The sequence below is a fragment of the Ahaetulla prasina genome, chromosome 2 (genome assembly GCF_028640845.1).
Source record: "Ahaetulla prasina isolate Xishuangbanna chromosome 2, ASM2864084v1, whole genome shotgun sequence".
Classification (NCBI taxonomy): domain Eukaryota; kingdom Metazoa; phylum Chordata; class Lepidosauria; order Squamata; family Colubridae; genus Ahaetulla; species Ahaetulla prasina.
In genome coordinates, this window is record NC_080540.1 from 252,587,490 (window position 1) to 252,602,939 (window position 15,450).

Genomic DNA, 15,450 nt, shown 5'->3' on the forward strand with positions numbered 1-15,450 from the left:
CAGCAAAAGTTGTTCAGATCATATGAGAGTATCCCTGCAAAGGCCAGTAAGGATGTTGGGAGTTGGAACTTCACTAACTTCTGCCCATGTTTGTCCCACAATACTGGGGCAACTTCAACTCTTTTTCTTAACTTTCCAAAGGGATTGTCACTTGGAAACATGTTCTAATGTTTCATGACCTGGGTGTGTTCTGGTTTAGTCACCATCCAACTCTGAGGGACACCAAAGCATCCGCCTCACCTTGGCTAAAAAGCAAAGGAAACCCTTCCCTGAGCAGAAACGGTAACTTTTTTACAGCTGTCCCCCCCCACAACGTCATTCTTTCTTCCTATTGGCCAGTTACCACGCGCGATTCTGCCGTCACTCAATCAACAGCCAATGGACGCAGGCCGCCTGTACCAAAACGCAAGATGAATCAAAACAAAGAGTGGGGAGGGAGGTAGACTTGCTGCCTATTGGTTGCGGGGGAAATGCCAGCTGGGTTCGGATTGGCTACGTGAATGAGCCGCTCGACCGGGTGAGGAGATGGAAAACTAGGCGAGGGAAGCTCCTTCGTTGCGAGGAGCCGTTGGTGACCTGAAGGATCCCATTCGCTTCTTCTGGGGTGGGGGCAGACCATTGGTTAGAGTCGAGGCTTTGTCGAGTTAACCTTCCCCTGCTTCGACTCCGGTAAGTAAAAGGGGATTGCAGAGAACATCAGAGAAGGATGCTCTTTGCTTGATAACACCAACCTCGGGAGATTTCGGCACGCAAGCGTTACATCACCTGCTGAGCCTTTTTCTCCGTGTTTAGATACACGTCGGGAAGGGTACCTGATTGTCCATTACCGTTTTTTAACCCGTGGAAATTTCAGGATCCTTGGGTTTAAAGTCAGGGGGCGTCGGACCTCAATGAAGGCAAAACGCTGACATCTCCTTTCCCCATCGCAAGAGGAGAGACTTCGTTAGGCTGCGGGTGGAATCTGATAGCGCTTTTTGGGACCGCCAGATCTGCTTAAAAGGCGTAAGCTGCTCTGAGCTTGCATTTCATTTTATGAAGTGCATAAAAAGACCAAACTGTTGTACGATTTAAATCCAGATCTCTGGGGATGGGGCGGGAGACAGGTCAATGATGCTTATGTGTTACTAGATTTCTGAATTTTTTCCCCCTCCTCGTTGGGTGTCAGTGGTTAGCTCTGAAAGAGTTGCGAACGTGGGAAGAGTTGACTTAATTTAACGGAATTATTTGAAAGAGTACTTAGTGTTTTGACTTTTATCCTGCCTTTTGATTAAACTGCATGGTCTATGTAATAAGCAACAAAAATACAACATACAAACCAAAAATTTAAGATGTATAATTTAAAGACCCATGCTAATATTTTCAACATTGTTCAGTGAAATATACTTTGGCTATTTTGCAAAGGCAAAAAGAGTAGGGGCTAAAAAGCAACACAACTAGGACCATATTTTGTAGTCTGGGAGTCACAGAGTTCTATCTCCATATATTATCCATTAGGCACAACAGGCAGAGTGCGTAGAGACTATGACATTGTGGGAAGTTATGAAAATATTTTAAGTTAAAAAATAAAATGTACAAAGTTATTGGTAAACTTAAATTTTGTATATCCTAAAAGTAAGATGGAAAGCCAGTTTGGGATAGTTGTTAAGGCATCTGGATAGAAGACCAGGAGACCATGAGTTCTATTTTCACCTTGGGCATAAAGCCAGCTGGGTAGATTTGGGGACAGTCATTCTCTCTTAGCCCTGGGAAGGAGGCAATGACACCTTCAAAATCATTTCTGACATTGTGCCAAGAAACATTGTGCAGGGACTTGTTCAGGCAGTCACCAGGAGTCAATTGGAAGGCAAAATCAATCAACCAATCAATATTAAATAAATAATTAATCAAGGTATTGTTGCTCCTTTATTAAATATGAAATTTAATACTTTCCACTTTAATTGTGCAGTAATTGGTTTAGAAAATCTTAGTAATAATGATTTGAAGGTAAGAAACATTCTAAAAATAGCTTACCTGGATTTTTTTTTAATAGTCACAGAAATTTGACATTCAACCTATACACAGAGATTAAAAATAATTAATTTGAATTGATTAACTGCCAAAATACCATAATTGTTAGAAGTCTGGGGCATTTTATTAAGGAAGTTTAAATCTTGGGATAATCATATTTATTTATTTATTTATTTGCAGTTTGGAGACAAGTTGATTTATCTTGATGTTAATGCCAAACAGGAAAAGAAATCAATCTCAGATGATTTTATTTTTAAATTGTTTTTTCCCCTTATAGGTTACAAAAAGAATGGAAGATACTTCTAGTATAGATTCTTTGGCTACAAGGCTAAAAAATACAATGATTCAGTACTATAACATTGAGGACAATGAATGGAGAGTTGCTAGGAAAACAGTAAGTTATTGAGCAAGTTTTTTAATTTGAATAAGACATCAATGTAAACATTTATATTATATTAAATTGTGTTCATGACTGTATTTGCTGTGCTAGTTTTAGAAAAATAGAACACAATATGATGATTCTTAGTTTCTAAATAAGTAAAAACAACCAACCAAATCTTTGGAGAAGATGTGTTGCTACTATCTGATAGTGATAAATTATAGGTTATAATTTATCTGTGTTATTACTGTATTTTTCGGTCTATAAAATGCACCGGAGTATAAGACGCACCTTAATTTTGGGAGAGGAAAACAAGAAAAAAAGAATTCTGCCTCTGCCTACCAGCATCAGGATCAGCGGCGTCCTCACTTCTATTCGGATTTTGATAATGGGAGCGGTCTGGGGAAGCGCGAAGGTCGGGACTTGCTTGGTGAAGCAGGTGCTGCGCAGGGGGGAAAAGGCAAGGCGCTGCCACCCAAAAACACTGTTGGCACGATCTCCGCCGCCTGGAGATTTCCGCTGCCTCCCCAGTTCCAAAAATGGGATGTGCAGAGGCAAAGAAAGAGCATCGCGTTTTTGGGCGGTTCCAGGCAGTAGAGATCGCGGCAACAGTTTTTGGGTGGCAGCGCCTTGCCTTACACCTCCTGTGCAGTGCCCAGCAAGCGACCATTTCTCCAGTGAGGCTGAGGCATTGGTCAGACATGGGTTGCTACAGCCAGATCTGCCTAGAGACTGAGTCATAGTTTTTTTACCACGCCCCTTCCTCCTTCCTGTTGGGCCCAGTTTTGACTCAGTTTAGCCTGAGAGAAACATCTCTAGCAGATCTGGCTTCCAGCCCATTTCTGTTCGATTCTTTCAGAGTCACTGTAAGTTTTTTAACCAAAAAATTTTCTTTTTTCTAATCAGGAAACATAATGGTCTACCAGGCTTGCTTCAGTCTAGCAGAACCATACCGGTCTACTTGCCTTTTTTGGGAGCGCACTGGTCTACCTTCTTTAAAAATAGAGGCACCAGTCTACTAGTCGCCTACAGCACTGATCAGCTGTAGCACAGCCTTTTGAAGTGCCACAGCAGATGCAAGACCGTTTTCATGAGGACGCACGGCTGCACGAATTGCATCGGGGAGGAAAACACGATGCATGGAGGCGATGCTCTTGCGAAGCGGCTCATGCATCGTATTTTCCTCCCTGATGCAATTCGCACAGCCATGCGTCCTCAGGAAAACGCAGCAGCGGGGATTTTAGGCTAGTTCCAAGCAGTACTCTAATGTGAGGATCCCTGCCGCCTGAAACCGCCGGAAAATGCAACGCACAGAGGCCAACAACCTCCAAAGGATGGGGGGCGGCAGGTGGGTGGGGCTACATTCGGTGTATAAGACGCACCCAGATTTTCACCCTCTTTTTGGGGGTAAAAAGGTACATCTTATACACCGAAAAATATGGTAACTTTGTCTGTCTGCAGTGGTCTTAAAATGTATAAAATGTTCTAAGTTGGATCAGTTTAAATATATTATTTAATGAATTCACATTTAAGTAACATCTATAAAAATAACAATTTAGGGGTGGTGCATGGGTATCAATGAATGAAGATGGATATGCAAAATAGTAATTATCATATGTATTCTTTGTTATTTTTAAAAATAATGTTTCTGTATCCAGGAAGTTTTTAAGGTTTGCCTCTATGTGAAAAGTTCCTTCTAATAAGGTCTCTGAATAAGGTCTGAAATACACTTTTTAAACATCTTAATTATATTCCACATTCTTAGAGATTCATTGAATGTTTTAGTAACATATCAGTAGTGTGATCCTTCATTTTTTTTTTCTGCAGAAAGATGTTACTGTTTGGCGTAAACCATCGGAAGAATTCAGTGGGTATCTGTAAGTTGAACTTTAATTAAAACATTTGTATAAGATTAAGCTACATGTGCATGTATGTGTGCTGTCTTAATCAAAATAAATAATAAGATCTTGCAATATTAGAGCAAAAATAAAAAAACTGGGCACCCACCAGTACATTATTATCAGAATTATGATGTATACCATATCACAAAACCGTCTCCTTAGGAAGATGAGAATTATACTGAAATAGTCCGAAGTGACAGAATCTTGCAAATCAGCCTGTGTTTACTTTTCCCTTCCTCTTATGGTCCAGAGATTCAGGGGAAGCTTGCCCAGTGTTTTTCTAAGACCTTTCTGTCTCCTTGGGCTTAACATATGCTTCCTCATTGTCTGGCTTTTGGATGCTTTCTCTAAGATTATCTCCATAGCTCCTTACAATTATTTACTTGGTTATCATAACTACAACATTGGATCCTAATATCAAACTCATCAATTAGCCATGTTTGAAACATGTAATATATATATATATATATATATATATATATATATATATATATATATATATATATATATATATATATATATATATATATATATATATATATATATATATATATATATACGTAAGTGCAATACCCTAAGTTATAGGACATAGTATTATAATCCAGTCCTGAGGAACGAGTAATTTTTATGTGTAACTCCACCTTTTCAAATGGGATTTATGCATAAAGACTTGGAAGAGTTAGACACTTACTACAGAGGTTTATTGGTTTTTCAACAACTTCTAAAAATAAAGACAAATATCCTCATTGTAAGCTTTAACAGTTTTAAACCTTCTTCTATTAAATCTGGTCTTTAGCTATAAGACACAAGGTATTGTGGAAGATGTTACCAATAGAATAATAGATCACATACGTCCTGGACCTTATCGGATCAGCTGGGATAGCCTGATGACCACAATGGACATTGTTGAAAAGTATGAAGAGGTAATGCATGGGCCATATTTCATGCACTTAGCACTTTTGGGGTTTTCATTTACCGATCATAACTATCAGGATTCTGATTAGCAAATGTAAGATGCATTATGTTTAACAATCGGTAAGAAATTAATTTGTGCATATGCTTTAAGTGACATTCTTACTTATTCCTAAATTGGGGACCTCAGTAGAGCTAGCTAACACATCTGAAATCTGCCCACCCCTTTTCTTTTATTAAAGCAAATCTAAAGAAAGGAAGAAGGCACGATAAGTAATTGTTTTAAAGGTCATAGTTGTAGAACACTCTAATTTAGATCTCTACTGATGAAAGGGCAAGCATAGCCTTTTCTCCCAAACTGTTTTGTCCTATACAGCACTTAATGCTAGCTGAATATAATTTTCATGATCCTGAAAAGATTTTCTTGGCCTCAGAACAATATTAATACAGGTAGTTCTTACTTAATGGCAATAACTGGAAGTGGAATTTCCATCATTAAGTGATGCAGTAATTAAGTGCAATGTCACATGATTGTACCAATTAGTGATGGCAGTCACCAGTTACCATTGATAAGCGAATCACCATAAGTTGTTAAGCGACAATCTCACATGATCATGACTTCTGACTTCCTGCCGGCTTCCTCAGTGACTTGGCTTGTGGGAAGCCGGCAGGGAAGTTTGTGAAGGTTGCATGAACATGTGCAACAGTTGGAAATCTGGGCTGGTTGTTTAGATTGTGATCACATGACTGCTGGGGTGTTTCAACAGCCAGAACTTCAAGGACTGGTTATAAGTACCTTTTGTTCAGCACCACCATAAATTCAAACAGTTGATGAACAAGTGATCATTAAGTAAGGAACATCTGTATATGTACATACTGAATATACAGGCTGGATTAAAATATTATGCTGAACAAAGGTTTGCTTAGCTATGGTTCATTCAATAAATTGCAATTAATTTAGTTCATTCAGTACCCTAAGCCAGGAAATCCATTACATGTCAATATAATACATAAACCCTACCATTGCTTTAGGACTTTTAATAATTTGCTTAATAAAAATGCAAAAATTTGCTTAATAAAAATGAATCACCCATAAACTGCCTTTCTATGATCATTTTGCAGAATTGCTGTGTAATGCGTTATACTACAGCTGGTCAAATATTGAATATCATTGCACCAAGAGAGTTCATTGATTTCTCCTACACAACCAATTGTGAAGATGGACTGCTATCATGTGGTAAATTCTCAGTAATAATCTTTTTATCTTCTAATCCAGCTACCTGGTCAATTAAACCTGTTTTCTTCTGTCTGAAAGATAAATTTAGTACATTTGTGACAAATGAAGTGTAGAAATATGGAGAAAATCCTTGTGTATTATAATGGTTAATTCACTGGAAAAAATCAGTCATTTTAAGGCAAGGCTCACAAAAGCAGGGGCAGCTAGAAATTTTTAAAAAACTATTTTTGATTATGCTAATCAACAGAAAATAAAATTGAAGTACTTGCAGTATCATGAAATAATAAGCACAATGCTGTTAATAACTTTAGGCATGCATAAATGCTTCTTCACATGCTGATTTCCTTAATTTATATGGCTGAATAAAGACTCTCCTGGTGAATAAAGTGATGGTTCAGGTCTGCGGTTTGGATAGTCCCTTCCTTTAAAATTTTACTCTTATCTGTACAAAACAATTCAGAACAGAAATTCTGAGCTTTGATATATAAAATAGTTGCATGTCTTCCTGAAATTATGTTTATGTGAGTGCACATGTGCCTAAGATAAATAATCTTTTCATGTCCCTTTATTTTATGCTTATTGTTTTGAATGCTTTTTTATTATGCAACTTCCAAAATGTTCATTCAGTTAAAAAGTCATTTTAAAAATGCGTTCCTCTAGATCCTCATATAATTGCTGTTGATGTTGTTTGTTAAAATAGGTATTAGCCTGGATCACGGTGAAGTAAGGCCAAGTTTTGTTCGAGGATTTAACCATCCTTGTGGCTGGTTCTGCTTTCCACTCATGGACAATCCAAGATATAGTCTTTTAGTTGGCTTTATCCAGACGGACCTGCGTGGGATGCTCCCCCAATCAGTAGTAGATACAGCTATGGCTGGTACACTGATCAGTTTTTATTCTGATCTTAGGAAAGCTCTGAAGGCATAATTAATGCAACTACAAATTCTCTGTATCATTCATGATCTTTTCCTGTTTTACACAGTATATATATAGTTTTACAGTAGTTTTAATTGCATAGATCAATATATTTATTTTGAAATAAGACTCTCCAAGAATTCAGTTGAGATGATTGTTCTAAAGTAATATCCATGTTTATGTTAGAAAAAAGCACATGCCCTAATTTTAAGACCTGACGTGTAAATTATTTTATTCTCTTGAACACAGAACTTTTTATAGCTGTGGAAAGTGTTTTATCAGGGTATTAATTTCAAGGATTTGATTTCCTAACAGCATGTTAGGAAACCAGAAACCAGTGTATTTGTGTTGGGGAATTTCCTCCCCATTGCCTTCTACACATCTTTACGGCAGAACATCTGCTATTCTTGGAATTTTAAACATAATTTAGGGTCCTTCTGTTCCAAGGCACTCTCTCACTCCTTGGCTCAAAGTTTTATTGACTATATTGGACTTTATTGGACGATATTCAGTTATACTCCCCCTCAATGCACTAAAGGTGATAGGATTGCAAATATACTGTTGACATTATTCTGAATACACAGAAACCTGTTTTTATGGACTTAAGAAATTTGCAGGTTTACAAGTAAGATCTTAGGTTAAGTTCACATACTTAGAGTTATCAGAACAATATATTGGTTCTGTGAAATGGCACACATTTCAGTGCAGCAGAATTGGTACATTTTGGAGCTCTCCTTGCCATATTGGGAATACTGCAACACAATATAGGTGCATATTTGTTTTGGAAATGCTATTGTTACGTATCAGAGATCATCTGGGTGTCAGATGTGTATGTCTACTTATACCATAGTACCGTGAGAATAGAAATTGCATTCCCAATCATTGCCTTGAGGGGCACTATAACTGAATTGTTGATGTAAGCAATGAAACCTGGTTCTGTGCTGCAAAAGCTGAGTGACTTGAAAGACTTTTGAGGACTTTTATCATCTCTTTCAAAATTGTTGCATGCTGTACTTTCAAGTTTTAGGTTTAAAAACATTTGGTATTTAATATGCTTATTTGAAAATTATACATGATTTCTATAATTTAAAGCCTGACATTTTAAATTATCTTCTTTATTTAATATCATTTCAGTAGAAAGCTATATAAACGATAGGAATATGAAACACACGCTACGTAGTCAAATTATATATTATACGAAGACTGAGGCCATATTATGAGTATCCATTTTTGTGGTACATGACTTTATAGTGGCAAGGGAGACAACAATGTTTTCAATAAGAGACCATATGCTAATATACTTGGCTTGTTATGCTATTCTAGCACCACCTGAGGATGTAAATATGGGGTACTAAAGAATGAGCTCATAGCTGAGAAACTAAAATTGTTATAAATGCTTTACCTCAGCTTCTGCTTGTTCAATCATGGATAGAATAAAATATCCTGATCCTTAAAGGGCTTCCAAGTGATCCAGATTTATTAATTCGTGTGCAATCACACATCAAGCCAGTAAGGTTTCACCACAGTGCTTATTCCAATTAAAAGAACAGAAGCATGAGTTTTAGAAAATGAACTATCCCATGTTTATTCATCATTTATACCCAGATCTCTGGAGCCATGATGATGGGGCAACATTACTCACCAAAAATAAGATTAAATGATAGGTATCAGATATATACTTATTTTTAGTGCAGATGTAAGAAGCCATATTAATGAAGAAGATAAAGTAAGGAAGAATATAATAGTTCAGTCGTCTGGGTGTAACAACCTCAGGGTTTAAACTTGCATCCATTTCTTCCACAGTTATGCAGGGATAGAGTTATTGTGACTTATTTCTTAGTCTTTAATACAGAGGACTCCTATACCAGATATTGATCACTGATCTTTCTTTTTTCTAATTTTTTTTGGGTGGGGGAGCTTGGCAGCTTTAATCCCTACACTATTAGTTGATGTCCAAAAATGACACTTCCGACGTCTTATAAAGCCATCTACTTCATAATGTACATTCTAAACATTTGCTGTGACCAGAATTTGGAGAATGTGTTTTTGTGAAAGAATTAGAACAGTGTGTTGTTAAACTTTTTATGCCATTTCCTAATTTTGCCTTGCAAGTATAAGAAAGATTATGCTACTAGCTCAATCCAAAAGTTACTCATAATATTCACACCAACTCTAAATCACTGACTCCTTATTAAGGGCAGCTCAAAGCACTGCAATTTATAGTCATTACACCTGTAGCACTTCTTACAGTATTGGTTTACATGAACAGCAGGGGTGTCAAACTTACGTTGTCACGTTGTCATGTGACACATTGTAACTTTCCTCCCCTTCGCTAAACCAGGGGTGGGCGTGGCCAACATTTGATGCATCTGGCCTGCAGGCCGCGAGTTTGACACCCCTGATGTACAGCATTGGGAAAATTTCAGCAGCAGCATGAAATTGTGCTAGATTTTCTCACACAGCTGTGAATTTATGTAAAAGAATCTGCTTCTGCATTATTACAAACAGCTGGACATAAGGGCTATATTCACATATTGTGTGGAGTAAATCAGAACATTGTCACATCCCCATGAACTTGCTTTAACTGTTATTTAAATAGACAATTCACCTGGCTTTTTTGGTTGTGTGGTAGCTGATTAGTATTTGTTTACCTGGCATAGGATGTCATTTTTTTTCCAGGAAAGGGACATTATATATTCCATTATTTGATAGCAAAGCAAATGCCTAATAAATAGTATCTAGGCTTAGAAAGTGTTGTAAATAGCATGCCAGTATTACAAATAACATTACCTGAAGTTATTCTAAATGAATTGTGAATAGATGGCAAAATTAACATTAAATGCATGCAGGCCATTGTGTCTGTGTAATAGACAAAGAATCTGTGTAATTCAAGCCAAAATGCAGAATCTTAGCTTTGACTAGAAGATGCTTTTTTTAAAAAAGTGTATACTATAGAGCAAGGGGAGCGGTGGCTCAGGGGCTAGGATGTTGATTTGTCGATCGAAAAGTCGGCAGCTCAGTGGTTCGAATCCCTAGTGCTGCCGTGTAACGGGGTGAGCTCCCGTTACTTATCCCAGCTTCTGCCAACCTAGCAGTTTCGAAAGCACATAAAAATGCAAGTAGAAAAAATAGGGACCACCTTTAGTGGGAAGGTAACAGTGTTCCGTGCGCCTTTGGCGTTAAGTCATGCTGGCCACATGACCACGGAGATGTCTTCGGGCAGCGCTGGCTCTTCGGCTTTGAAACGGAGATGAGTCGGCAACGACTAGCATGTACGTGCGAGGGGAACCTTTACCTTTATACTATAGAGCCTAGTATTTGCTCCAGTACCTCTATAACAGAAGTAAAATCTGTTAAAGATTTCTAGTTTAATGCTGCTAGCGATCCTTTTTCTGTTTGTTGATAATAATAAGGTTTGTTTGTCTTAGATTTTCAACTGTTAGTTCTAGTTTAGGAGGTTGATTGCAAAGAAACTGCTCAATCCTCAGTAGTTCCAGAATCTGCCGATTCTGGTAGGAAATTGTAACAAAATATTTTCTTTTTCTGACTCCTTTAATAAAAACAATGATGCAATTCCATAATCTTCCTAGGAACTAGACCAGGTGTCTCCAACCTTGGCAACTTTAAGCTGGCTGTGGAATTTTGGGAGTTGAAGTCCGCCAAGCTTAAAATTGCCAAGGTTAAAGACCTCTGAACTAGACAGTTAGAACCATTAAACTTAGTGAGGCTCAGAAAATATGCATTGGATTGTAGCTAGAGGACTTGAGCAGACTTGCATTGGATTTTTCTTTTTAAAGGACTGAATATATAGTTGATACTATATATGTTCATATATATTTTATATACTTTTTTACTAATCTAGATCTAAGAATTTGGTTTAAAGATGCTTCTATTTTATGGGGAAGGGAGGGGAATCCAGATGTTTCAATTCTCTCATGCTTTTCCACTACTTTTCTTTTGTTTTAGCCAAGGGAATGATGTATTACATGCACAATCTGTCTTTTGATTGGTGACATTAAGAGCCATCACTTTGAAAACATCCCATTACTGCACCCTTTCATTTTTTTCCCCTTAAAGGGTAAAGATATTGTTATTGGCAGAAAAACAATGAGATGAATGTCAATAACCTGTTAACGTTCCTGTGAATTGATGGCTCTCCAGATTCAGCTAATAAAATCAATTACTATTCAGTATGATTTACACGGTGGCTTAGTGGCTAAGACAGTGAGCTTGTCGATCAGAAGGTTGGCATTTAAGCGGTTCGAATCCCTAGTGCCACATAATGGAGTGAGCTCCCGTTACTTGTCCCAGCTTCTGCCAATCTAGCAGTTTGAAAGCATGTAAAAAATGCAAGTAGAAAAATAGGAACTACTTTTGGTGGGAACGTAACAGTGCTACGTGCACTTTTGGCATTTAGTCATGCCGGACACATGAACACGGAGACGTCTTTGTACAGCACTGGCTCTTCGGCTTAGAAACAGAGATGACCACCTCCCCTAGAGCTGGAAATGACTAGCACACATGTGCGGGGGAACCTTTACCTTTATGATTTAGGAATGTGTCGTTACCACTGGATAGCATCCAGGCTTGATTCAACATTTTTTTCAGGAATAAAATAATAAGTTTTTAAGAAATTAAACAGTGCTTTTTCATGCATCCTTTTTTGTTCTATCTTTATGAAGCATTCAGATGACAATCTGGCAGAATATAATCCTAACTGCTGTGCTATTGATCTGAATTTCTTGTCAGTTTAAATAGATGCTTGGAAATCACTTTGCAGGCTCAAGTGAGAATTCCATTTAAGGTAAAGGGGGAAAAAAAGATGTAAGGAGGATGTTCGTAGTGTAAGAACAAATGCAAATTGTGATGCATTGCTGTTCTGTATTATAATAGAAATTATTTATATTTATGTATTAAAATGTTTCGATCAAAATCGTTTTGTGTGTTTCTTAAAACTGAACAAATACTGGTTTATCTAATAATATATGCATATCTAATCGCCTAAATTGATTCATGTCATCGGCACATCTACTCCAGCATTAATCATACTGACAATGACTACATAAGAACAAGAGAAAAAGATGTGTATCCTTTTAATCAGTGGTGGATTGCTCCCGGTTCGCTCCGGTTCTGGAGAGCCGGTAGTAAAAATCTGGTGTTTGGAGAACCGGTAGTAATGGCTGGTTGGCCATGCCCCCGAATCGTTTCTCCGATCATCAGAGGTTTGGGTTTTTTTACTTTTAAAAGCATCTTTTCTTTAGCCAAAAAAAGGCTTTTAAAAGTAAAAAAAAAAACCTCTGATGATCGCGCAGCTGAGCAGGGATCATCAGAACCCTTTAAAAGTTGTTTTTTTTTTAACAACCTCTTTGGCTAAAAAAGGTTTTAAAACCTCCTCTGGTGATCCCAGCTGAGTTAAGAGGTTCTGGGCTGCTATTAGGCAACTTCAGCTGGGATCCTCAGAGGAGTCTTTTAAAATCTTTTTTTCCTCTGGCCCACCCAAAAACCCCTCCCCACTTAACATAATTAAGTAAGGTCCTTTCGGGCTCGCTTTCCTTCGTCTTCTGCAATCAGTTGCATCAGCTAGCAACTGAATCTGCCTGCCTGCCTGCAATCCATGTCCTCAGTGCCTTTGCTGGCTGAGGAACTCTGGGAGTTGAAGTCCACAAACGTTAAAGTTACTAAGGTTGGAGACCCCTGATCTATAAAAAATATAAATAAAATAAAATAATAAAATATTTGTGCAGCTTTCTGAGATTTGGTGTATTTCTGTAGGGTTTCACTCTAACTACACAAACACACAGAATCTCACAAAGCTGTATGTGGCATTTTGTGTGTGTGTGTGTGTGTGTGAGTCGTGTTGTGTGTGTGTGTGTAAAGTGTGAAAGCTGGTTTTTGAGCTTTTTGTAGCTGTGTGAGGTTCCTGCTTGTTGCAGGGGACATTTTGGGTGAAGTGCAGCTGCTTTTACATTGTGTGTGAGTCAGTTGTGTTGTGTTGTGTTGTGTGTGTGTAAAGTGTGAAAGTTAGTTTTTGAGCTTTTTGTGGCTGTGTGAAGTTCCTGCTTGTTGCAGGGGTCATTGTGGGTGAAGTGCAGCTGCTTTTACATTGTTTGTGAGTCGTGTTGTGTTGTGTGTGTGTGTGTCCCTTTGCAAGGACTTGGAGGCAGCTCTTCTGAGGAAAAGAGGAGGCAGCAAAGCTCTGGCTGTCCCCTGGGAGAAATCATCCTGTCTCTGCAGCATTGGTCATGTGACTGAGTGGGTGTGGCCAACTTGATGTCCTTCAGAGCAAAGTGCCGCCCCACCTTGCCCTGAGTGACTTCAAGTTGGCCATGACCACCAAGCCACGATCACCAAATAAGCCACACCCACAGAACCGGTAGTAAAAAATTTTGAAACTCACCCCTGCTTTTAATCTGTTATTTCAATGTTTTATCTGTTTTGTTTTGTCTAGAAAGCTACTTTTTCTCTAACCAATCTCTTAATTTTCTTTTCATTCTGCTTTAATGTCAAAGCTTTATTCATTTTAAGAGTCTTCCTTTTGTTTTCTACATGTACTTTATTTATAAAATATAGTTACACGTGCCTTGGTAGCAATTACTTTGTGCTATAGCATGCTTGTTTTTCTGGGATTGTAGGCTGACATTTAAACCCTGGTAGATATGATAAAAAATGTGAAAGGGACCATGAAGGAAATAGAAATTCAACAAAATTTTAATTTTGTTAAATTTCATTGTAGCAAGTTATGAATGTATATTCTCTCTAATAAAGCTATTTAATCCAGTGCTAGACCAAGGCAAGTCCATCACTCTTGCATTTTGTAATACATGGAACACAGAAATGGCTTCATGTTGCAGGTTTAAACAAAAAAGTATTTCTTTTTCCTTTTGCAACACTGCATTGAAAAAAACAGATTTTTGAAGGAAGTGAGTTCTATACAAGGGAGAAAATACATAGGGAATATAATTCAGTTAAATATGTACATATGTTGCCTAGAATAACTAATTCTAGGTGTTGCACAATATATCTTATGGTAAACGTACCATATTTGTGTATCTTAGTGGGGAAAAAAGAAATTCAGACCTTCATATTTAAGCCAGTGCTTTTAACTGGAAAGGAAGCCTATTTTAAGAGAGTTTATAATTCAATCAAATTCTTATGGCTCAGCCAATCCATAATGATGGATGTTCATCTCTTTGCATTGCATTGCTTGGGCAAAGATATCAGTTGAGTCACTTCCCAATTGTAGCATCTTAGATCGGAAGCCTCCATATAGTATTAACTTATGTGCATTTTTGTTATATTATCATCCAGGTGTGTTGAGGTATGATGGCATAGAGTAGGTGGTCAATTCTGACAAACTGCTGTACATTCCAGCTATGTCCCCTGTTCATGTCAGAGGCTGATGTCACCAGGTAATCAGCTAATCCTTTCCAACTATGTGATGGGAAAGGATACATTGTGAAACTCACCCACTGACTGAATAAACTGGTTCACCAGTGGAGACTCCTGTCAGGCAGGCTACTATATAAACCCATTATGGTTGCTGTCATCATCCTCTGTGTGCAAGACAGTTTCATAATTGTCACACAAGGCAATGCAAGCTTTTAATAGCATTGCTGTCATTTTTCTAGCTCCCTGAAAACTGAAACCAGGCTGAAAAGAACAGCATTGAACTGCAGTTAATTGCCATCACTAGAAAACCAAAGGAACAGCCAGAGGGCTAAATTAATGATATAAAAACAAGTCTCCAATATGTCGAATGCAAACACATTGCCTATTAAAATTGCCTCTGTCTCCATCTTGGAGATTCCCTGTTGAACTCTGAAGACACAGATAAGACAGGCTAGAAAAGTCAGCACTCTCCTAAGCATTCCTATGTACCACAAATCTGTTGGCGACCTACATTTCGCTCAGCAAATCCCTGGAGACCTAACTCAAATGGATTTTCCCTCAGGTCTGGAAAAGTCTTCATCCTCCTAATCATACCAATATGCTAGGAATCCATTGGCGGTGTCCATTTTGTTTTGTGAGTTAATGGAGACTTAACACCAGGGATGGGATTCTACCGGTTCGCACCTATTCGCTAGAACCTGTTGTTAACT

The 15,450-nt window shown here is 38.0% G+C and overlaps 1 protein-coding gene across 1 annotated transcript; it reads left to right on the forward strand.

The window, feature by feature from the left end:
• The first annotated feature begins 527 nt into the window (after positions 1-527).
• STARD4 (StAR related lipid transfer domain containing 4) lies at positions 528-12,325 on the forward strand. The gene is made up of 6 exons (XM_058169457.1): positions 528-669; positions 2,285-2,401; positions 4,214-4,263; positions 5,084-5,210; positions 6,322-6,436; positions 7,137-12,325. The coding sequence occupies exons 2-6, from the start codon at positions 2,297-2,299 to the stop codon at positions 7,361-7,363; spliced, it is 624 nt and encodes a 207-aa protein (XP_058025440.1). The 5' UTR covers positions 528-669; positions 2,285-2,296; the 3' UTR covers positions 7,364-12,325.
• Positions 12,326-15,450: the final 3,125 nt, after the last annotated feature.

Coding starts and splice junctions, on each gene's coding strand:
- STARD4 (XM_058169457.1), top strand. CDS start 2,297: ATGGAAGATACTTCTAGTATAGATTCTTTGGCTACAAGGCTAAAAAAT. Junction 4,264..5,083: donor GAAGAATTCAGTGGGTATCT/GTAAGTTGAACT, acceptor TCTGGTCTTTAG/CTATAAGACACAAGGTATTG. Junction 5,211..6,321: donor TTGTTGAAAAGTATGAAGAG/GTAATGCATGGG, acceptor ATCATTTTGCAG/AATTGCTGTGTAATGCGTTA.